General features: G+C 39.0%; 1 protein-coding gene and 1 long non-coding RNA gene across 4 annotated transcripts in view; one reads left to right on the top strand and one right to left on the bottom strand.

Moving 5' to 3' along the window:
* NAXD (NAD(P)HX dehydratase) overlaps nt 1-22,867 on the bottom strand; it is a 74,117-nt gene extending 51,250 nt beyond the window's left edge. The window contains exon 1 of one of the 2 annotated variants that reach the window (XM_083168678.1): nt 22,751-22,867. In XM_083168678.1, the coding sequence (XP_083024804.1) occupies nt 22,751-22,781 (31 nt within the window). In that variant the 5' untranslated portion in view covers nt 22,782-22,867. Of the gene's footprint in view, nt 1-22,638 lie in introns of both variants that reach the window. The other variant, XM_083168677.1, reaches the window with a different exon arrangement.
* Nucleotides 4,516-23,532, top strand: part of LOC146057445 (uncharacterized) — a 31,848-nt gene continuing 12,831 nt past the window's right edge. For both annotated transcript variants that reach the window (XR_014469724.1, XR_014469723.1), the window contains exons 1-2: nt 4,516-7,234; nt 13,589-13,654. This is a non-coding gene — a long non-coding RNA (uncharacterized LOC146057445). The remainder of the gene's footprint in view (nt 7,235-13,588; nt 13,655-23,532) is intronic.

Genomic DNA, 23,532 nt, shown 5'->3' with positions numbered 1-23,532 from the left:
CTTACAATCATTGGGAATATATATTCATTAAATTTGCATTGAATTATATTAATCACTTGTATGAAAATCTGTATTTTCCCATATTTAATGGGCTCAGGGGTATATATTTTCATCCTTTAATGAGGATATTTGGAGAATATTTATTAGTTGTTATCCATTGTATCCATCTCTGGTTATTTGATAGGTTGATTTCATTTATCATTTTAAACATTCTTAGAAATATTGTTTATTGTCTTCCGGCCACATTTCATCCTTCCTCTTTATTTATCGATCACACATCTCTCATGTGAATTATTTATGTGCTGTTTGGTGACTTTATACTGTTGCCAAGTGTAAAAATTGTGAATAGATACTTTAAGTGATTGGCATTAAAATATGCCCTCTCTTATGTTTAATCTAAGTGCTTATTCTTTTTATTTTATATAAAAAACGGGGATTAGGGTTGAAAAACAGGTGAGTAAACGTAAAGCGTGCTGAAAATATACTGTGATGGGTGAATGTGAAAACAAAAAACAGGAACCATCCCTCTCTAGGTATTGTGCAGCGGAAAACTAATATGTGTGTCTTTATACTGTTTTATAAAGTATCGGTTGTGGATTATTAATATACATTAATTTTTATTGATGTTCCATTATTTCTGAGTACTTCTCCTTTATTGTTGTTCTATCTTAGCCATTATTGAGGGTTTTTCAATCGTTTTTGTATCTTTGAAATACTAATTTCCTCTTTTCCTTTTTTTATATATAAGGGTTCACCCCACTAGGATCACGGGTGAGAGGGAGCATCTCCCCGAAGGGCCTCTACTCCTTCCAAGGTAAGTATCATTTTGTTGAGCCTTAGAGTCCTCCAGAATCCATTCACTTCCCAGCCCCTTGCAAATATTTTGATCTTTGAAGGATGCATTGTTATATTCCTCTTGGGTGTTTGTGGAGGGTGGATTTGTGTTTGCAGGTTTAGGTTAAAATTATCTTATTACTAAAAGTATGATGTAGGGTCCGCTTTCAAATCGTGATGTTTCTATATATTGATTTTTTTGCAACACTACAAGAACGGCAGATAACTGTTTGTTTCATTCAATCCTTTCGGATATAGGCAGTCCATTAGGTAGATAGCTTTTGTTTCCAGTTTGAGTAATTCTTGATTCGCATCGCCACCTCTTATTCCAAGGCTTAGATGTTTCATCCCAAATGCTTCCAGACCTTTGGGGTCGCTGTTATGATATTTCAGGAAATGTTTTGCCACTGGGCTAAGTTGTTTGAAATTTTCTTGATCTTTTTTGGAATTTCTGATGGTACCCACATGTTCAAGAATTCTAATTTTCATGGCTCTGATCGTCTTGCCTATATACATTTTGCCACATGGGCATGTCAGGTTGTAGATCACCCCAATGCTGTTACATGTGATGTATTCCGATATGATCCACTTTTTATTAAATTTGTCTGTATAATTTGTGGTAGGTTTCATATATCTGCAGGCCTTACATTTACCGCAGCCATATGATCCTAATATTTTGGGTTTCACTTTCGGTTCTTCCAGGTGGCTATGGACTAGCCTATCTTTTATATTCTTGGACCTGCGCCAGCTTATTTGGACTTTGTCAGGAAGGATCTGCAGTAGGTCATTATCAGTTTGGAGGACATGCCAGTGTTTGTTAAGGATGTTCTTTATTTCTCTCCAGTTCTGGTTGTATGTACCTATAAACCTCACGGGTTCTTCATTTTTATCTCTAATCTTGGGAGAGAGTAATGACTCACGTGGGGTCTTTTGTACCGCTTTTACCGACTGTTTAATAAGTCTTCTACTGTACCCTCTTTCTATCAGGCGTCCTGTTAGTTCTTTTTGTCTGGTTTGGAAGAATTCTTCTGTTGAGCAGTTCCTTTTCATTCTTGTTAGTTCTCCTTTTGGTATGGCTTTTATAGTTGCTGGCACATGTGCGCTGGAGGCATGTAGAATACTGTTTGTTGCAGTTTCCTTTCTGAATACATCCGTTTGGATGTTTCCTTCCTCATCTATATGGATACTCAGATCAAGAAAGTTTATTTCAGTCTGACTTGCTTCACATGTGAGTTTCAGGTTGAGACTGTTGTTATTTAGTCTCAGAATGAATTCGTCTAGTTCTTTTTTACTTCCTTCCCATAGGAGCAAGATATCATCAATGTATCTCAGGAATAATAAAACATTATCCGTATAGTACTCATTCTCCTCATGGAAGACCACCTCCCTCTCCCACCACCCCAGGTAGAGGCCCGCATATGTGGGCGCACATGCTGTCCCCATAGCGGTGCCTCTCACCTGAAGGTAGTGGGAGCCGTTACAGGTGAAAAAATTTTTTGTCAGTATGAATCTGAGAGAATCCAGAAGAAATATGTTATGTTCCTGGTTTTGATTCATGTCAAGGAAGAATTTGATCGCCTCCACTCCTTTTTCGTGATTAATACTCGTATAGAGGCTTTCAACGTCACATGTGACGAGCCATGTTCCTGCTGCTACTGTTAAATTCTCCAATTTTTTCAGAACGTCCATAGTATCCCTCAAATAAGAAGGCAGCGTAATCACATATTGGCGTAGGTATTGATCCACGTATGTGCTTAAATTCTCGGTAAGACTCCCTATACCCGATAGTATAGGTCTTCCCGGTGGCACTTGGCTGTTTTTGTGTATTTTTGGGAGTAAATACAATGTTGGTGTTTTGGGTTTTTCTGTTTTTAAAAATTCAAAGTCACCCTTGCTGATTACATTATTATTGAGGGCCTGTCCTATCATTTCCATATACTCATTGGTGAATTTGGAGCTCGGGTTAAAGGTGAGTTTTTTATAACATTTAACATCAGCTAACTGTCGATTTAATTCTTTGATGTACATCTCCCGTGGCCATAGGACTACGTTGCCCCCTTTATCTGATGGTTTTATCAGCGTGTCATCCCATCGGGACATTTCTTTTAGGGCTTCTCTCTCCCTTAGTGTTAGGTTTGATTCCTTTGGTTGTTTTGAGGATACTAATTTGTCTAGGTCTTTAGACACTAGGTTCTGAAAAATCTGCACCGCTGGGCATATCTTTGGATCCGGCATGAAGGTTGATTTCTTCTTAACTTTGTTTTTATCATAGGGCTCATTGGGGAGTCCGGGTTCAGTTTCACTTTCTATCCAGAGTTCTTCCAATATTAGGAGTGCCGCCTTATCTGCTTCACTTAATTCTGTAATTTGCAGCGTGTCATCCAACTCATATCTAGAACTCCAAGAAGGCCGTGGGTTCTGGGCTGAGATGTTACCTATCTCTGTATTCAGTATTGAGGGGTTCTGAACATTATTTGCTCTATTTTGTGATAAAGTAGTCTGTGATGTTAAACCTTGTTCCTGGTTGATTTTATTTTGGTTTACAAAGAATTTTTTTAAGAGTATCTTTCTAGTAAAAAGATTCAAATCCTTTTCCAGATTAAATCTGTCTGGTGTTTCTGTTGGGGAGAATGATAACCCCCTCTTTAAAACAGACTCTTGATCCTCGGTTAGGGTTTTTCCCGTTAAGTTTATTATCTTTAAAGAGTCTGTTACTATTGAAGATGTTAATTTTGTTCCTTGAACCTCCTCCTTTCTCTCTGTTCTTCCCTCCATTCTGGAGAGCTTCTTTTTCTCCTTATTCCCTTTCCCCCTCCTTGTTTTCCTCCTTGGTCTCTGTATTCTCTGTGACCTCGCCCTAAAAAAGTTTGCCTTTGGGACTGTGTATATGATTCATTTTCAGAGGATTCTACTTCTGAGGTCGAATAATTAGAAGTATTTGTATTTTTTGGTAATGTCGAACGTGTCGATCTAGAATTCCATTTGAAGACTTTGTCTGTTGCAAAATCTACTTTATCCCTCTGAAATTTTCTGCGCTTTCTTTCTATAATTTCCTTTTCATAGTCCTCTATCTCTTGTTTATATTTGTTGTATCTTGTTTGGAAGGACTCTAATGATTCAACATTTTTCAATTTTTCCCCTAACCTGGAGATTTCTTGTGAGAGATCATTCAGGATAATTTCATCATGTTTTATCAATATTTTTATTAATTCTTTAGAGCACTGGATCAACACATTCTCCCAGTTCTTTTTTAGCTCCTCATTTGCCAGGGCATAGGCTGGGAAGACCCTTGGACGTAGGCCTCTAGGGACCAGATTTTGTCTTAGATAATTTTCACAAGTTGTCTTATTCCATAAGGTTTTACTTTGCTTCATTAAGGATGTTTTTAATGAAAACAGGTCCTCTGACCAGCTTGTTGTTGAAGAGTCTATACCTTCGAGGTTATTGGCAAATATTGAATCAATATCATTCCTCAATTTATCCTTTCTATTTTCTAAATCTTTGGCCAGGTTAAAGTTAGACATCATTAGGGATTCGCGGCTTGCGTATATTTCTTTCAATGTTTTTTTTATTTGAAGTAAAGAAAAAAAGATTTTGTTATGTTGGTAGGTGCTGGGTTTCCCTAGAGACTGTGTGTCACACAGTAATTATATCTGCTAGAAAGTGGGGATGGGGGAATTGGATTAGGGATTTTCCGCACTCTATATGATCCCCTGTGTAACACTTATTTTTGGGGATTCCAAAGTTGTCGCCTTATTGTAGCGGCGCGGGTGCTATCCAGGCAAATATCACATAAGGTACATAGCAAAAGAAGAAAAAAGGTTTTGCTCTGTGGATGCACACCATGTAATTATGAATAATCTAACACACTTTAAAACTTTAATCTTTATTTGAACATTATTAAAACAATTTCCTCAAATCCTGTGTCCACTCACTTGGGCGGATTTACAGGAAAAAATGCTCCCTCTAGCGGTGAAATTTTTGGAGAACTTAGAAGTTCACATACATTTGACATACAACATGCAACATTAATTGAGTGCTTGTAGCACTTGTGCTTTAGAAAAGAAAGGAGTTCGTGCTTAATAGATTAAAATAGGCAGGGTAGCAGGGGATGGGAAATGTTTTGTGTGTAGGTGTTGATCTGAAAATGATTTTATTTTTTACTTTCTTTTTGTCTCAGATCTATATATTTCTTCAACACTCTTTATCATAAAGATAGGTGGCTCCTACTTCCTCCTCTATATTCATCAATCTCACTGCAGCCATAAATTTCATGTACTTTGTACCTCAATTGGTTTTATACACTATATCAGTGTGATCAGACATAAGAGAAGGGCTTATGTCGCCATCTTGTGGCTACTTTAGAAATTTGCTCAAGTTTAATTCCCTACTGCAGTATTAAGTATATATTGGTGAAAAGAAAGGGGCTTATGTCGCCATCTTGTGGCTACTGTGGAAATTGCCCAGATTTATTACTCTACTGCAGTATTAAGCATATACTGATAAGGTAGATATATTTCAAATAGTGCCTCTCTTGTTCTATACTCTCTGCAGCCTTCTCACTAGGTCTGCAGTATTTTAGAGTTGAGACAGCACTAACTAGATTAAGGCCACCATACTACACATAACAATCATTTTAAATTTACAAGTATTATACACCAAACATCCCTACTCCCTGCCTAACATATTCTCAACAGCTGTTTCACAAATGCTTCATCAGGAGAACAAGCCGTTTGTCCTTCTGGGTCTATATATATACCCTATTGATGTCCGTCCATTAACCAATCATTAGCATTCGTTTGGTCACATGTAGATTATAGCCCAATCATTGCGGTTCTCTGCTGCCCTTACTGTGAGTGTATTTCACTCATCTTTACTAATCCGGAGTTGCGCGGCGTGCGCGTGACGTCATGCGTTCCGTCACGTGACCCCGCTCCTCCAATCACAGCGCTCTCTTTCCGAGACCCGGAAGTCTATGCTCCCTGCTGCAGCCCCGGAATCTGTATTATACAGGATCATTTATTTTGAAAGGCAGTATTTGCCGTCTTGTAGTGTTGCATATGAACTGTAATTTCATTGTCTGGCTCACGATCTATGCGGGTACTTTTAGTATTATCATCATTATTTGAAAATTTTGTCTTAGTGCTTACTGCGGTGTTTATTATTAATTTATGCACAACCCTCCCTGTTCCCCTGCATCTGGATAAATTATAGTATCCCTTTCTGATTATATATCAAAGGTCTTTTTATATATAAAGCATATCTATGTTTTAATGCATATTTGAGTATTCTAGGTATGCTTTACATATTATTATATTAGTTGTCCAATATTGCAGTTATTTTCTCAGGTTTTTATACTTAGTTTTCATCCCAAGTTATTAATAATACAGGTTCTTTTCCTCAGTATGGCTAATATTATATTGCTCTTCAGTATATGTTTGGCATTTACCTATATTACTATAATTACAAAGAGGCTTTTTACCATCTATATTTACTCATATTTAGAGTAACATATTAATATTTTACCTACTCAGATCTAAAAAATTGTCAATGTTGTGGTTTAGTGCCCCATTGTGTTTATCTCATCTTACAATCATTGGGAATATATATTCATTAAATTTGCATTGAATTATATTAATCACTTGTATGAAAATCTGTATTTTCCCATATTTAATGGGCTCAGGGGTATATATTTTCATCCTTTAATGAGGATATTTGGAGAATATTTATTAGTTGTTATCCATTGTATCCATCTCTGGTTATTTGATAGGTTGATTTCATTTATCATTTTAAACATTCTTAGAAATATTGTTTATTGTCTTCCGGCCACATTTCATCCTTCCTCTTTATTTATCGATCACACATCTCTCATGTGAATTATTTATGTGCTGTTTGGTGACTTTATACTGTTGCCAAGTGTAAAAATTGTGAATAGATACTTTAAGTGATTGGCATTAAAATATGCCCTCTCTTATGTTTAATCTAAGTGCTTATTCTTTTTATTTTATATAAAAAACGGGGATTAGGGTTGAAAAACAGGTGAGTAAACGTAAAGCGTGCTGAAAATATACTGTGATGGGTGAATGTGAAAACAAAAAACAGGAACCATCCCTCTCTAGGTATTGTGCAGCGGAAAACTAATATGTGTGTCTTTATACTGTTTTATAAAGTATCGGTTGTGGATTATTAATATACATTAATTTTTATTGATGTTCCATTATTTCTGAGTACTTCTCCTTTATTGTTGTTCTATCTTAGCCATTATTGAGGGTTTTTCAATCGTTTTTGTATCTTTGAAATACTAATTTCCTCTTTTCCTTTTTTTATATATAAGGGTTCACCCCACTAGGATCACGGGTGAGAGGGAGCATCTCCCCGAAGGGCCTCTACTCCTTCCAAGGTAAGTATCATTTTGTTGAGCCTTAGAGTCCTCCAGAATCCATTCACTTCCCAGCCCCTTGCAAATATTTTGATCTTTGAAGGATGCATTGTTATATTCCTCTTGGGTGTTTGTGGAGGGTGGATTTGTGTTTGCAGGTTTAGGTTAAAATTATCTTATTACTAAAAGTATGATGTAGGGTCCGCTTTCAAATCGTGATGTTTCTATATATTGATTTTTTTGCAACACTACAAGAACGGCAGATAACTGTTTGTTTCATTCAATCCTTTCGGATATAGGCAGTCCATTAGGTAGATAGCTTTTGTTTCCAGTTTGAGTAATTCTTGATTCGCATCGCCACCTCTTATTCCAAGGCTTAGATGTTTCATCCCAAATGCTTCCAGACCTTTGGGGTCGCTGTTATGATATTTCAGGAAATGTTTTGCCACTGGGCTAAGTTGTTTGAAATTTTCTTGATCTTTTTTGGAATTTCTGATGGTACCCACATGTTCAAGAATTCTAATTTTCATGGCTCTGATCGTCTTGCCTATATACATTTTGCCACATGGGCATGTCAGGTTGTAGATCACCCCAATGCTGTTACATGTGATGTATTCCGATATGATCCACTTTTTATTAAATTTGTCTGTATAATTTGTGGTAGGTTTCATATATCTGCAGGCCTTACATTTACCGCAGCCATATGATCCTAATATTTTGGGTTTCACTTTCGGTTCTTCCAGGTGGCTATGGACTAGCCTATCTTTTATATTCTTGGACCTGCGCCAGCTTATTTGGACTTTGTCAGGAAGGATCTGCAGTAGGTCATTATCAGTTTGGAGGACATGCCAGTGTTTGTTAAGGATGTTCTTTATTTCTCTCCAGTTCTGGTTGTATGTACCTATAAACCTCACGGGTTCTTCATTTTTATCTCTAATCTTGGGAGAGAGTAATGACTCACGTGGGGTCTTTTGTACCGCTTTTACCGACTGTTTAATAAGTCTTCTACTGTACCCTCTTTCTATCAGGCGTCCTGTTAGTTCTTTTTGTCTGGTTTGGAAGAATTCTTCTGTTGAGCAGTTCCTTTTCATTCTTGTTAGTTCTCCTTTTGGTATGGCTTTTATAGTTGCTGGCACATGTGCGCTGGAGGCATGTAGAATACTGTTTGTTGCAGTTTCCTTTCTGAATACATCCGTTTGGATGTTTCCTTCCTCATCTATATGGATACTCAGATCAAGAAAGTTTATTTCAGTCTGACTTGCTTCACATGTGAGTTTCAGGTTGAGACTGTTGTTATTTAGTCTCAGAATGAATTCGTCTAGTTCTTTTTTACTTCCTTCCCATAGGAGCAAGATATCATCAATGTATCTCAGGAATAATAAAACATTATCCGTATAGTACTCATTCTCCTCATGGAAGACCACCTCCCTCTCCCACCACCCCAGGTAGAGGCCCGCATATGTGGGCGCACATGCTGTCCCCATAGCGGTGCCTCTCACCTGAAGGTAGTGGGAGCCGTTACAGGTGAAAAAAATTTTTGTCAGTATGAATCTGAGAGAATCCAGAAGAAATATGTTATGTTCCTGGTTTTGATTCATGTCAAGGAAGAATTTGATCGCCTCCACTCCTTTTTCGTGATTAATACTCGTATAGAGGCTTTCAACGTCACATGTGACGAGCCATGTTCCTGCTGCTACTGTTAAATTCTCCAATTTTTTCAGAACGTCCATAGTATCCCTCAAATAAGAAGGCAGCGTAATCACATATTGGCGTAGGTATTGATCCACGTATGTGCTTAAATTCTCGGTAAGACTCCCTATACCCGATAGTATAGGTCTTCCCGGTGGCACTTGGCTGTTTTTGTGTATTTTTGGGAGTAAATACAATGTTGGTGTTTTGGGTTTTTCTGTTTTTAAAAATTCAAAGTCACCCTTGCTGATTACATTATTATTGAGGGCCTGTCCTATCATTTCCATATACTCATTGGTGAATTTGGAGCTCGGGTTAAAGGTGAGTTTTTTATAACATTTAACATCAGCTAACTGTCGATTTAATTCTCTGATGTACATCTCCCGTGGCCATAGGACTACGTTGCCCCCTTTATCTGATGGTTTTATCAGCGTGTCATCCCATCGGGACATTTCTTTTAGGGCTTCTCTCTCCCTTAGTGTTAGGTTTGATTCCTTTGGTTGTTTTGAGGATACTAATTTGTCTAGGTCTTTAGACACTAGGTTCTGAAAAATCTGCACCGCTGGGCATATCTTTGGATCCGGCATGAAGGTTGATTTCTTCTTAACTTTGTTTTTATCATAGGGCTCATTGGGGAGTCCGGGTTCAGTTTCACTTTCTATCCAGAGTTCTTCCAATATTAGGAGTGCCGCCTTATCTGCTTCACTTAATTCTGTAATTTGCAGCGTGTCATCCAACTCATATCTAGAACTCCAAGAAGGCCGTGGGTTCTGGGCTGAGATGTTACCTATCTCTGTATTCAGTATTGAGGGGTTCTGAACATTATTTGCTCTATTTTGTGATAAAGTAGTCTGTGATGTTAAACCTTGTTCCTGGTTGATTTTATTTTGGTTTACAAAGAATTTTTTTAAGAGTATCTTTCTAGTAAAAAGATTCAAATCCTTTTCCAGATTAAATCTGTCTGGTGTTTCTGTTGGGGAGAATGATAACCCCCTCTTTAAAACAGACTCTTGATCCTCGGTTAGGGTTTTTCCCGTTAAGTTTATTATCTTTAAAGAGTCTGTTACTATTGAAGATGTTAATTTTGTTCCTTGAACCTCCTCCTTTCTCTCTGTTCTTCCCTCCATTCTGGAGAGCTTCTTTTTCTCCTTATTCCCTTTCCCCCTCCTTGTTTTCCTCCTTGGTCTCTGTATTCTCTGTGACCTCGCCCTAAAAAAGTTTGCCTTTGGGACTGTGTATATGATTCATTTTCAGAGGATTCTACTTCTGAGGTCGAATAATTAGAAGTATTTGTATTTTTTGGTAATGTCGAACGTGTCGATCTAGAATTCCATTTGAAGACTTTGTCTGTTGCAAAATCTACTTTATCCCTCTGAAATTTTCTGCGCTTTCTTTCTATAATTTCCTTTTCATAGTCCTCTATCTCTTGTTTATATTTGTTGTATCTTGTTTGGAAGGACTCTAATGATTCAACATTTTTCAATTTTTCCCCTAACCTGGAGATTTCTTGTGAGAGATCATTCAGGATAATTTCATCATGTTTTATCAATATTTTTATTAATTCTTTAGAGCACTGGATCAACACATTCTCCCAGTTCTTTTTTAGCTCCTCATTTGCCAGGGCATAGGCTGGGAAGACCCTTGGACGTAGGCCTCTAGGGACCAGATTTTGTCTTAGATAATTTTCACAAGTTGTCTTATTCCATAAGGTTTTACTTTGCTTCATTAAGGATGTTTTTAATGAAAACAGGTCCTCTGACCAGCTTGTTGTTGAAGAGTCTATACCTTCGAGGTTATTGGCAAATATTGAATCAATATCATTCCTCAATTTATCCTTTCTATTTTCTAAATCTTTGGCCAGGTTAAAGTTAGACATCATTAGGGATTCGCGGCTTGCGTATATTTCTTTCAATGTTTTTTTTATTTGAAGTAAAGAAAAAAAGATTTTGTTATGTTGGTAGGTGCTGGGTTTCCCTAGAGACTGTGTGTCACACAGTAATTATATCTGCTAGAAAGTGGGGATGGGGGAATTGGATTAGGGATTTTCCGCACTCTATATGATCCCCTGTGTAACACTTATTTTTGGGGATTCCAAAGTTGTCGCCTTATTGTAGCGGCGCGGGTGCTATCCAGGCAAATATCACATAAGGTACATAGCAAAAGAAGAAAAAAGGTTTTGCTCTGTGGATGCACACCATGTAATTATGAATAATCTAACACACTTTAAAACTTTAATCTTTATTTGAACATTATTAAAACAATTTCCTCAAATCCTGTGTCCACTCACTTGGGCGGATTTACAGGAAAAAATGCTCCCTCTAGCGGTGAAATTTTTGGAGAACTTAGAAGTTCACATACATTTGACATACAACATGCAACATTAATTGAGTGCTTGTAGCACTTGTGCTTTAGAAAAGAAAGGAGTTCGTGCTTAATAGATTAAAATAGGCAGGGTAGCAGGGGATGGGAAATGTTTTGTGTGTAGGTGTTGATCTGAAAATGATTTTATTTTTTACTTTCTTTTTGTCTCAGATCTATATATTTCTTCAACACTCTTTATCATAAAGATAGGTGGCTCCTACTTCCTCCTCTATATTCATCAATCTCACTGCAGCCATAAATTTCATGTACTTTGTACCTCAATTGGTTTTATACACTATATCAGTGTGATCAGACATAAGAGAAGGGCTTATGTCGCCATCTTGTGGCTACTTTAGAAATTTGCTCAAGTTTAATTCCCTACTGCAGTATTAAGTATATATTGGTGAAAAGAAAGGGGCTTATGTCGCCATCTTGTGGCTACTGTGGAAATTGCCCAGATTTATTACTCTACTGCAGTATTAAGCATATACTGATAAGGTAGATATATTTCAAATAGTGCCTCTCTTGTTCTATACTCTCTGCAGCCTTCTCACTAGGTCTGCAGTATTTTAGAGTTGAGACAGCACTAACTAGATTAAGGCCACCATACTACACATAACAATCATTTTAAATTTACAAGTATTATACACCAAACATCCCTACTCCCTGCCTAACATATTCTCAACAGCTGTTTCACAAATGCTTCATCAGGAGAACAAGCCGTTTGTCCTTCTGGGTCTATATATATACCCTATTGATGTCCGTCCATTAACCAATCATTAGCATTCGTTTGGTCACATGTAGATTATAGCCCAATCATTGCGGTTCTCTGCTGCCCTTACTGTGAGTGTATTTCACTCATCTTTACTAATCCGGAGTTGCGCGGCGTGCGCGTGACGTCATGCGTTCCGTCACGTGACCCCGCTCCTCCAATCACAGCGCTCTCTTTCCGAGACCCGGAAGTCTATGCTCCCTGCTGCAGCCCCGGAATCTGTATTATACAGGATCATTTATTTTGAAAGGCAGTATTTGCCGTCTTGTAGTGTTGCATATGAACTGTAATTTCATTGTCTGGCTCACGATCTATGCGGGTACTTTTAGTATTATCATCATTATTTGAAAATTTTGTCTTAGTGCTTACTGCGGTGTTTATTATTAATTTATGCACAACCCTCCCTGTTCCCCTGCATCTGGATAAATTATAGTATCCCTTTCTGATTATATATCAAAGGTCTTTTTATATATAAAGCATATCTATGTTTTAATGCATATTTGAGTATTCTAGGTATGCTTTACATATTATTATATTAGTTGTCCAATATTGCAGTTATTTTCTCAGGTTTTTATACTTAGTTTTCATCCCAAGTTATTAATAATACAGGTTCTTTTCCTCAGTATGGCTAATATTATATTGCTCTTCAGTATATGTTTGGCATTTACCTATATTACTATAATTACAAAGAGGCTTTTTACCATCTATATTTACTCATATTTAGAGTAACATATTAATATTTTACCTACTCAGATCTAAAAAATTGTCAATGTTGTGGTTTAGTGCCCCATTGTGTTTATCTCATCTTACAATCATTGGGAATATATATTCATTAAATTTGCATTGAATTATATTAATCACTTGTATGAAAATCTGTATTTTCCCATATTTAATGGGCTCAGGGGTATATATTTTCATCCTTTAATGAGGATATTTGGAGAATATTTATTAGTTGTTATCCATTGTATCCATCTCTGGTTATTTGATAGGTTGATTTCATTTATCATTTTAAACATTCTTAGAAATATTGTTTATTGTCTTCCGGCCACATTTCATCCTTCCTCTTTATTTATCGATCACACATCTCTCATGTGAATTATTTATGTGCTGTTTGGTGACTTTATACTGTTGCCAAGTGTAAAAATTGTGAATAGATACTTTAAGTGATTGGCATTAAAATATGCCCTCTCTTATGTTTAATCTAAGTGCTTATTCTTTTTATTTTATATAAAAAACGGGGATTAGGGTTGAAAAACAGGTGAGTAAACGTAAAGCGTGCTGAAAATATACTGTGATGGGTGAATGTGAAAACAAAAAACAGGAACCATCCCTCTCTAGGTATTGTGCAGCGGAAAACTAATATGTGTGTCTTTATACTGTTTTATAAAGTATCGGTTGTGGATTATTAATATACATTAATTTTTATTGATGTTCCATTATTTCTGAGTACTTCTCCTTTATTGTTGTTCTATCTTAGCCATTATTGAGGGTTTTTCAATCGTTTTTGTATCTTTGAAATACTAATTTCCTCTTTTCCTTTTTTTATATATAAGGGTTCACCCCACTAGGATCACGGGTGAGAGGGAGCATCTCCCCGAAGGGCCTCTACTCCTTCCAAGGTAAGTATCATTTTGTTGAGCCTTAGAGTCCTCCAGAATCCATTCACTTCCCAGCCCCTTGCAAATATTTTGATCTTTGAAGGATGCATTGTTATATTCCTCTTGGGTGTTTGTGGAGGGTGGATTTGTGTTTGCAGGTTTAGGTTAAAATTATCTTATTACTAAAAGTATGATGTAGGATTGAATGAAACAAACAGTTATCTGCCGTTCTTGTAGTGTTGCAAAAAAATCAATATATAGAAACATCACGATTTGAAAGCGGACCCTACATCATACTTTTAGTAATAAGATAATTTTAACCTAAACCTGCAAACACAAATCCACCCTCCACAAACACCCAAGAGGAATATAACAATGCATCCTTCAAAGATCAAAATATTTGCAAGGGGCTGGGAAGTGAATGGATTCTGGAGGACTCTAAGGCTCAACAAAATGATACTTACCTTGGAAGGAGTAGAGGCCCTTCGGGGAGATGCTCCCTCTCACCCGTGATCCTAGTGGGGTGAACCCTTATATATAAAAAAAGGAAAAGAGGAAATTAGTATTTCAAAGATACAAAAACGATTGAAAAACCCTCAATAATGGCTAAGATAGAACAACAATAAAGGAGAAGTACTCAGAAATAATGGAACATCAATAAAAATTAATGTATATTAATAATCCACAACCGATACTTTATAAAACAGTATAAAGACACACATATTAGTTTTCCGCTGCACAATACCTAGAGAGGGATGGTTCCTGTTTTTTGTTTTCACATTCACCCATCACAGTATATTTTCAGCACGCTTTACGTTTACTCACCTGTTTTTCAACCCTAATCCCCGTTTTTTATATAAAATAAAAAGAATAAGCACTTAGATTAAACATAAGAGAGGGCATATTTTAATGCCAATCACTTAAAGTATCTATTCACAATTTTTACACTTGGCAACAGTATAAAGTCACCAAACAGCACATAAATAATTCACATGAGAGATGTGTGATCGATAAATAAAGAGGAAGGATGAAATGTGGCCGGAAGACAATAAACAATATTTCTAAGAATGTTTAAAATGATAAATGAAATCAACCTATCAAATAACCAGAGATGGATACAATGGATAACAACTAATAAATATTCTCCAAATATCCTCATTAAAGGATGAAAATATATACCCCTGAGCCCATTAAATATGGGAAAATACAGATTTTCATACAAGTGATTAATATAATTCAATGCAAATTTAATGAATATATATTCCCAATGATTGTAAGATGAGATAAACACAATGGGGCACTAAACCACAACATTGACAATTTTTTAGATCTGAGTAGGTAAAATATTAATATGTTACTCTAAATATGAGTAAATATAGATGGTAAAAAGCCTCTTTGTAATTATAGTAATATAGGTAAATGCCAAACATATACTGAAGAGCAATATAATATTAGCCATACTGAGGAAAAGAACCTGTATTATTAATAACTTGGGATGAAAACTAAGTATAAAAACCTGAGAAAATAACTGCAATATTGGACAACTAATATAATAATATGTAAAGCATACCTAGAATACTCAAATATGCATTAAAACATAGATATGCTTTATATATAAAAAGACCTTTGATATATAATCAGAAAGGGATACTATAATTTATCCAGATGCAGGGGAACAGGGAGGGTTGTGCATAAATTAATAATAAACACCGCAGTAAGCACTAAGACAAAATTTTCAAATAATGATGATAATACTAAAAGTACCCGCATAGATCGTGAGCCAGACAATGAAATTACAGTTCATATGCAACACTACAAGACGGCAAATACTGCCTTTCAAAATAAATGATCCTGTATAATACAGATTCCGGGGCTGCAGCAGGGAGCATAGACTTCCGGGTCTCGGAAAGAGAGCGCTGTGATTGGAGGAGCGGGGTCACGTGACGGAACGCATGACGTCACGCGCACGCCGCGCAACTCCGGATTAGTAAAGATGAGTGAAATACACTCACAGTAAGGGCAGCAGAGAACCGCAATGATTGGGCTATAATCTACATGTGACCAAACGAATGCTAATGATTGGTTAATGGACGGACATCAATAGGGTATATATATAGACCCAGAAGGACAAACGGCTTGTTCTCCTGATGAAGCATTTGTGAAACAGCTGTTGAGAATATGTTAGGCAGGGAGTAGGGATGTTTGGTGTATAATACTTGTAAATTTAAAATGATTGTTATGTGTAGTATGGTGGCCTTAATCTAGTTAGTGCTGTCTCAACTCTAAAATACTGCAGACCTAGTGAGAAGGCTGCAGAGAGTATAGAACAAGAGAGGCACTATTTGAAATATATCTACCTTATCAGTATATGCTTAATACTGCAGTAGAGTAATAAATCTGGGCAATTTCCACAGTAGCCACAAGATGGCGACATAAGCCCCTTTCTTTTCACCAATATATACTTAATACTGCAGTAGGGAATTAAACTTGAGCAAATTTCTAAAGTAGCCACAAGATGGCGACATAAGCCCTTCTCTTATGTCTGATCACACTGATATAGTGTATAAAACCAATTGAGGTACAAAGTACATGAAATTTATGGCTGCAGTGAGATTGATGAATATAGAGGAGGAAGTAGGAGCCACCTATCTTTATGATAAAGAGTGTTGAAGAAATATATAGATCTGAGACAAAAAGAAAGTAAAAAATAAAATCATTTTCAGATCAACACCTACACACAAAACATTTCCCATCCCCTGCTACCCTGCCTATTTTAATCTATTAAGCACGAACTCCTTTCTTTTCTAAAGCACAAGTGCTACAAGCACTCAATTAATGTTGCATGTTGTATGTCAAATGTATGTGAACTTCTAAGTTCTCCAAAAATTTCACCGCTAGAGGGAGCATTTTTTCCTGTAAATCCGCCCAAGTGAGTGGACACAGGATTTGAGGAAATTGTTTTAATAATGTTCAAATAAAGATTAAAGTTTTAAAGTGTGTTAGATTATTCATAATTACATGGTGTGCATCCACAGAGCAAAACCTTTTTTCTTCTTTTGCTATGTACCTACATGAATTACACATACATTTAAAAACGTTGTGAGGGCATCTAACAACTTCCGCCCTCACTGAACGTCACTTCCTGTAAGCTATACTGCATGGGAACTAGTCTCTACCATATACTGTAGCCCCGCTCACACGGATGTGGGACCATTTGTAGACAACAAGTAGATAGACAGCCATTAGGTCGACACCATTAGTTCGACAACTCAATAGGTCGACATGTCATTAGGTCGACACTGCCATTAGGTCGACAGTCAAAAGGTCGACATGTTTTTTTTCACTGTTTTTTGGCCGAAATGTCGACATGGACACAGTTTGAAGTGAACCGCAGCCCCTTGCTTCGCTCGTCATGCTTCGGGTTTGGTGACTCGCTGCGCTCGGCACACTATTTTATTCTCCCACCACGCCCTAGTGGATAGTAGGGCATGAAATACCGCCTGTCGGCACATGTCGGCTCAAAAAAACAATGAAAAAAACCATGTCGACCTTTTGACTGTTGACCTAGACACTGTCGACCTAATGACATATCGACCTAATGACATGTCGACCTAAAAGCATGTCGACCTATTGAGTTGTCGAACTAATGGTGTCGACCTAATGGCTGTCTATCTACTTGTTGTCTACAAATAGTCCGGATACCGCTCACACTGTGACAGTTACATAAAGTACATACTGTACCATCTATAATGGGCCCCATACATCAGCAATCACAATTAATGGATTTCCAGATACAGGGATATTTTGGCCAGATAAATGGATTTTACAATCTATCTGACTTTGCCCACACATTACAGATTTATTTCAGTGATCGCCAGATTTTTCCATCTTAAAGAATTAGTTACTAAAGGGAAGTTTCATCAGGGTGAACAGATGCAAAAACGCAGTTTTATGTATCAGGCCTATTTAACATTTAAGGCACTATTTATCAAAAATGAATATATGACTTGATCCCTAAAAAAAAAAAAAACGTTTTCGCAAGGTCCCCAAGCATATTTTGTATTAAAAAATATGTAGGAGGCACCTAAATGTATGTAGGAGTCAAGCAGATCTATCCAATACCTGGTGCAATCCCATCCATTCCTTCCAGCAACAGCACCCCTGTAGATTTGTATGAGGCATACCATGCCAGATTTACCAATTTTATTCTGGAGTTTGGCCCCCACATATTGCCATCTGAAGATGACGGTAGCCCACTGAAGCCTATGAGCTAAACATCACAAAGCTATGTGTGCAGAGGGTTGCGGTGGAAACAGAGGCTTCTTGTAAGCATGTATAATCCAAACTTGCATCTGACCAAACTGTCTCTGGCCTTGTCACCTTTCCCCGTCACCAAACGGCCGCAGCCCATTAATCAGACTGGAACTGCCAGGCACTGCCATCGACATTGCAGGACTTGTTCTGCACATGCACAGAAGGGTGTGGATCGTTTTATCGACCACAGTAAGGTCAACAGTCATTAGGTCGACACCGTTGGGTTGACAGGTGTCTAGGTTGACATAGGACAAGGTCGACATGGGTTTAGGTCGGAAGGTCGACATGGGTTTTTTTGTGGTTTTTTTTTTACCCGAATGTGGACATGGACACAGTTGGAAGGCAACTGCAGTCCCTCGCATCACTCGCTATGCTTCGGGCACACTATTTTATTCTCCCACCACACCCTAGTGGATGGTAGGGCATGAAATTCCGCCTATCGGCACGTCGGCTCAAAAAACAGTAAAAAAAAAACATGTCGACCTTCCAACATACGCTATGTCGACCTAAACCCATGTCGACCTTGTCATATGTCGACCTTGTCATATGTCGACCTAGACACCTGTCAACCGTTACCTATGTCGACCTTGACACCTGTCGACCTTTTCCCCTGTCTACCCAACGGTTTCGACCTAATGACTGTCGACCTAAGTGTGGTCGATAATTCCACCGTATCCCGCGCCGAACGGGTAGTCACTATCATATGTGTTCACCATAAGTGATAGTTACATGACAACTGGGAACTAAGGGGGTTATTCTGGTTCACTCCTTCTGGCAACTCCTCAAATGGACAAAACCATGTGCACTGCAGGTGGGGTAGATGTTTCTTGTGCAGAGAGAATTAGATTTGGGTGGGGTTTTACTTCAAAGTGAGATCTATATTGCACTCTAAAAATAAAGCAGCCAGTATTTACCCTGCACAGAAACAAAATAACTCACCCAAATCTAATTCTCTCTGCACATTTTACATCTGCCTCCCTGCAGTGCACATGGTTTTGTCCATCTAATAAGGAATTTGTCAGGAGTGAACCAAAATAACCCCCACAGTGCTTCACCTCTAATCCATAAAGAGCAGCTGATGTTTACCATGAGCTTCTAAACTTGTTCCCAACTAAAGAAATTACCTACATGTGTCTTTAACGCACAGCAAATATCTAATTAAAGAACAGTATACTATATTCAACAATACATAGAAACAATCAAAAATCCAAGTGTCTTGTTTGTATACACAAAACAGAAAGCAATTATCCATTCAACTGAGTTTCGCAGCATGGTACAAACAGTCAGCAGCCAAGTGACATCAACAAGAAACACAGATAAGTATCACTTGGCCCATCTAATATGCTCTAAACCAGAGGTTGTCAAACAATCGATTATGATGGACAATTAATTCTAATTGCTAATTAATCCTAATTCTGCCCTGCAATGAATTGCTGCAGCTCGCTGCCATGCACCCTCAACTATAGCTAGCAGTGCATGCCCTGTTCACAGGCCCCATCCGCTGCGATTTTGTGGCAGACATGCCCTTCGGCAACGCCTCTCTTCTTCCATATGCAGCAGTTACTAGAAGTCATAGCGGGTGATGTCATGACGTACAGTGCCAGTGGTCATGTGGTATGGTGCCTATTCCTATTGGCTATTGCCAGTGCCGCAGTCACGGGACTGCTGCGCCGGAAATAGACAATAGGAATAGGAGCCATACCATATGACCGCTCGCTCTGTACATGTTGACATCACCCGCCTTCCTGAGTTTCAGTGTACTAACACATTTACAAAATAAAGGCCCCCATACATTGTGGCGACTTGAGCCTTCCCAGGCAGTACTTTTTTCATGTGATATATCGCATGCAATTCCACAGATTGCTTCTCTAGCCGGGGCGACTCCGAGGGTGCATGCAATGGGCATAGGACAGCAAATTACATTGGACTGTCAGTCACCTGCAATTTGGAATCTTTTCCAGTGACTAATTACTGCAATCACAGGAAAAGAGCCCATATTGCAGGTACATTGCCCAGTGTATGGGGGCCTTTATACACTAGGGCAGTGGTTCTCAAACTGTGGGTCCCGACCACCTCAGAATGGGGTCACGACTCCATTTCGCTGACCATCAGATTAATGTGTCTGTGGAAGGGGGAAGAGGGATAACTCATTAAGTAAACACCCTCTGCTTCCCCCTTTCCCATCCCCATATTACCCACTGCCTCCCTGTCACAATAGCGAGTACTTCAATTCACTGACCACACATGTGGCGACCATTCTGTGGTAACTTGCTGGGGTCCTGTAATTATTTTTATTGTCTGACGGGGTCCCAGAGCAAAAAAGTTTGAGAACCCCTGCACTAGGGTTATTTTTTCGTCAGGTGCCATTGAACCTACCAGTATATTTGTAAATTGTTAGAGGAAACCCAAGCAACCACGGGTCAGAGTATACAAATTCCAGGTTAAGTCGGTGTCAGGAATCAAACCCATGACCTCAGAGTTGTAAGTAACAATTACACAATCTGTACTGCCAAATCATGCTTGGTAAGCTTTAACTGTAAAGCACTTAACTAGTTTCATGAACACAGCACTTTCAGATCGCACCTAATTACCGGGTTCATGCCTGCCAAATATGCAGCGTGAGGGACAATAACGTTAGACCTATAAAATTAACAAAGTAATAGTTTTGCTGGACATATAGTTGATACTACATATTTTCCCCACATTTCTTTAATGTGGTTGAGGTTTAACTAGTCTCAATATTAAATTTGCCTGTTTTTTGTTAACCTTTTCCAAACTTTGCAGATCCATACTGATGTATACCATTTTAAATAACAAGATATATGGTCTACAATCTGCCCATTGTAGACCATATTCTCCCTACAAACCATTTTTAGAGGAATAAAATCCATATATCCAGTGGTTTAGACATTTTTAAATAGGCATCCAGATGGGAAAAAGCTGATAGTCAAAATCCCAACAGATCCCGGTAAATATCTGAACCCTACACGTGACTTCCCCCTCACAGCCTAACCACTTACCATTGGTATACAAACTGAAACAGGGATAGGATTGGGATATACAAAATCTGAGAATATATATATATTTATCAGACATCCTGATGCTGTGAACCATCTGTAACCTGGTCTTGACAAAGGGCCCAGGGAGGCTCGAAACGTCTATAGACACTATGCTTTGAAAGTTTGGTGATGTATTAAACCTTTTAATAGCAATTCAGCTGGAGATCTGGTGAGTGCTCTTTATTGGACTTTCTACTATATTTGGCTGGAACCCCCTCCAGACTGCAGCCTAAGATTTGCACCCCAGTGCTATATATATATATATATATATATATATATATATATATATATATATATATATATATATATATATATATATATATATAGAGAGAGAGAGAGAGAGAGTAAACTGGGGTACTACAAAGGGGATGCAGTTTAAATCCCGGCGTTCAGAATCCCGACACTTTCTCCCTCCGTGGGTGTCCACGACACCCCTGGAGGGAGAATAAATTAGCGTGCCGAGCGTAGCGAGGCACCGGGCCCGCTGCGTGGCGAGCCCGCAAGGGGGGGGAGAGCCACGACCCCCCCCTTGTCGGGATTTCGGCGTCGGGATTTTGAACGCCGGGATCTCATACTGAATCCCTACAAAGGACACAGTAGACAACTACATATTAAATGCTCTCAGGCCATGTGCCTTCCAGATTCAAACATTTGAAATCCCCCTGTACATTTATAAACAAAATGGTTATTATGCAATCAACTAAGACACCTTGGATGACTGACATACTATCTTTTGTCTTCCATTATTTTGGTACAATTTGTCATAGTGGGGTAAGGATTAGGCATTAGCAGGGAGCATTGGGGTCATGATATTTACAGTTAAGCTGCAAGCAAGGACAGTTAGGGGGGAGAGGGTTGAGTTACTTATAAGGACCATATTAGGATTCCATGTTTCAGGATGTGTTTTGACGGGTATGGGTGAAAACCGGACCAGGACAAAACCGCCAGACCGGACATCAAACTCTGCATTTTGTAGCCTCCGGTCCGGGGGGGGGGGTGTCCTGTCCGGGGGGGCTGCCTGTCACACCTGTCACCAGGTAGAGAAGGAGGGGTAGAATAAAGCCTCCCTGTATGGTCCGTGCATGTAGCAAAAACCGGATGGACCGGACCACCCGGGGAGGCTGTAATCTCCCCTCCCCCATCATGTCCCTGGTGATAGCTATCACTGGACCCCCAAACCCCCCCCCCCCCCCCCCCCCTCCCCAGACAAGACACCCCCCGGGCAGGACAACCCCCGGACCGGACCCTACAAGCTCCAGACTGCAGATCTTGATGTCCTGTCCGGCGTTCCGGAGTGTAGTCCGGGTCCGGTTTTAACATAGTCCCTGTTTTGACTGCTAGCATGCCCACCGCCAGGATATCATATGTATCCTGTGTCATCTCGCCATCCCTTTGATTCAAATCTGTGTGGTGCTAAAATAATTACTTGCATTATTATTCATAGGCAATGCTAAGAAATAAAAATTTGAAACTATCAAATCATTGGTGGTGTAAGGGGAAAATTAGAAATAGAATATGTTTGCACTGGTCTCACAGCAACTATGTACAATTGGTGCTATAACAGTACACGTGAGGAGCACCACTGGTACAGGCAGTGACTGGCGGCCGCAGCAGCAGCGTCCCCGGAAGTACCTGCTTCCTGTAGACAGTACAGCAGAGCTGCAGTCAGTACCCCCGCACTGGCCGCCACTGTCAGGGCAGTGAGGGAGCCGCAGGCCGACATGACGACACCGTCACTTCTTACCTAGAGACGTGCACCTGGCTGCTAAAAGCATCAGGACACTTCCGGGAGATCTTCCGCAGTGGGGCGGGACTTATAGGAGTGACAGAGTCGCTAGCCAACCATAGAGGTCTTCCCTATAAATACATTGACAGCGGGGTGTGACTGGAACAGCGTTGTGTGTTTGTTGTATGGATTGAGAAATTGTGTGACTAATGATGTCACACAGTGAGTGCACACTGCACAGTCATGCCCTGCAGCATGACCCCTTACATCAGACACACATGCTCTGCTCCTGCACTTCTCACATTACCGTACCTCCCCAACATGACCCTCTCCAGGAGGGACACATTGCTCTGTTTCTGGACTTCTCCCTAAATTAATGATTGCCATTACCTGTGTTGAAGCACCTTTCTTATCAATTAACCTGTGTTAAACAGGTGATGGCAATCATACATTTTAAGGGAAGTCCAGAAACAGAGTAATGTGTCCCTCCTGGAGAGGGACATTGTATGCATTACAATATATGATTACAGCATAGGAAACTGCAATTGTTACTCAAAGCCCCATACACATTAGGCACTATTGTGAACAATATCGCTGAGAAAGGGCTTTGTGTGCAATATTGTAAAAAATATCAACTGGCGTCTAAACTAGGGATGGCCATTGTTGCCATTGCCATCGATGGTTGCCATTGATGGCAATAGTGCAACTAGCCATCAATAGTGCTAAATTATGCAATTATGCAAAAAAATGCTTACCGATCAATGGCCATCCATTGTGTTTGACTGATGGGCCTGTGGGCC

Source organism: Crinia signifera, chromosome 2 (genome assembly GCF_055691185.1).
Source record: "Crinia signifera chromosome 2, ASM5569118v1, whole genome shotgun sequence".
In the NCBI taxonomy this organism is placed as follows: domain Eukaryota; kingdom Metazoa; phylum Chordata; class Amphibia; order Anura; family Myobatrachidae; genus Crinia; species Crinia signifera.
This window is presented reverse-complemented; position numbering and strand designations above follow the sequence as displayed.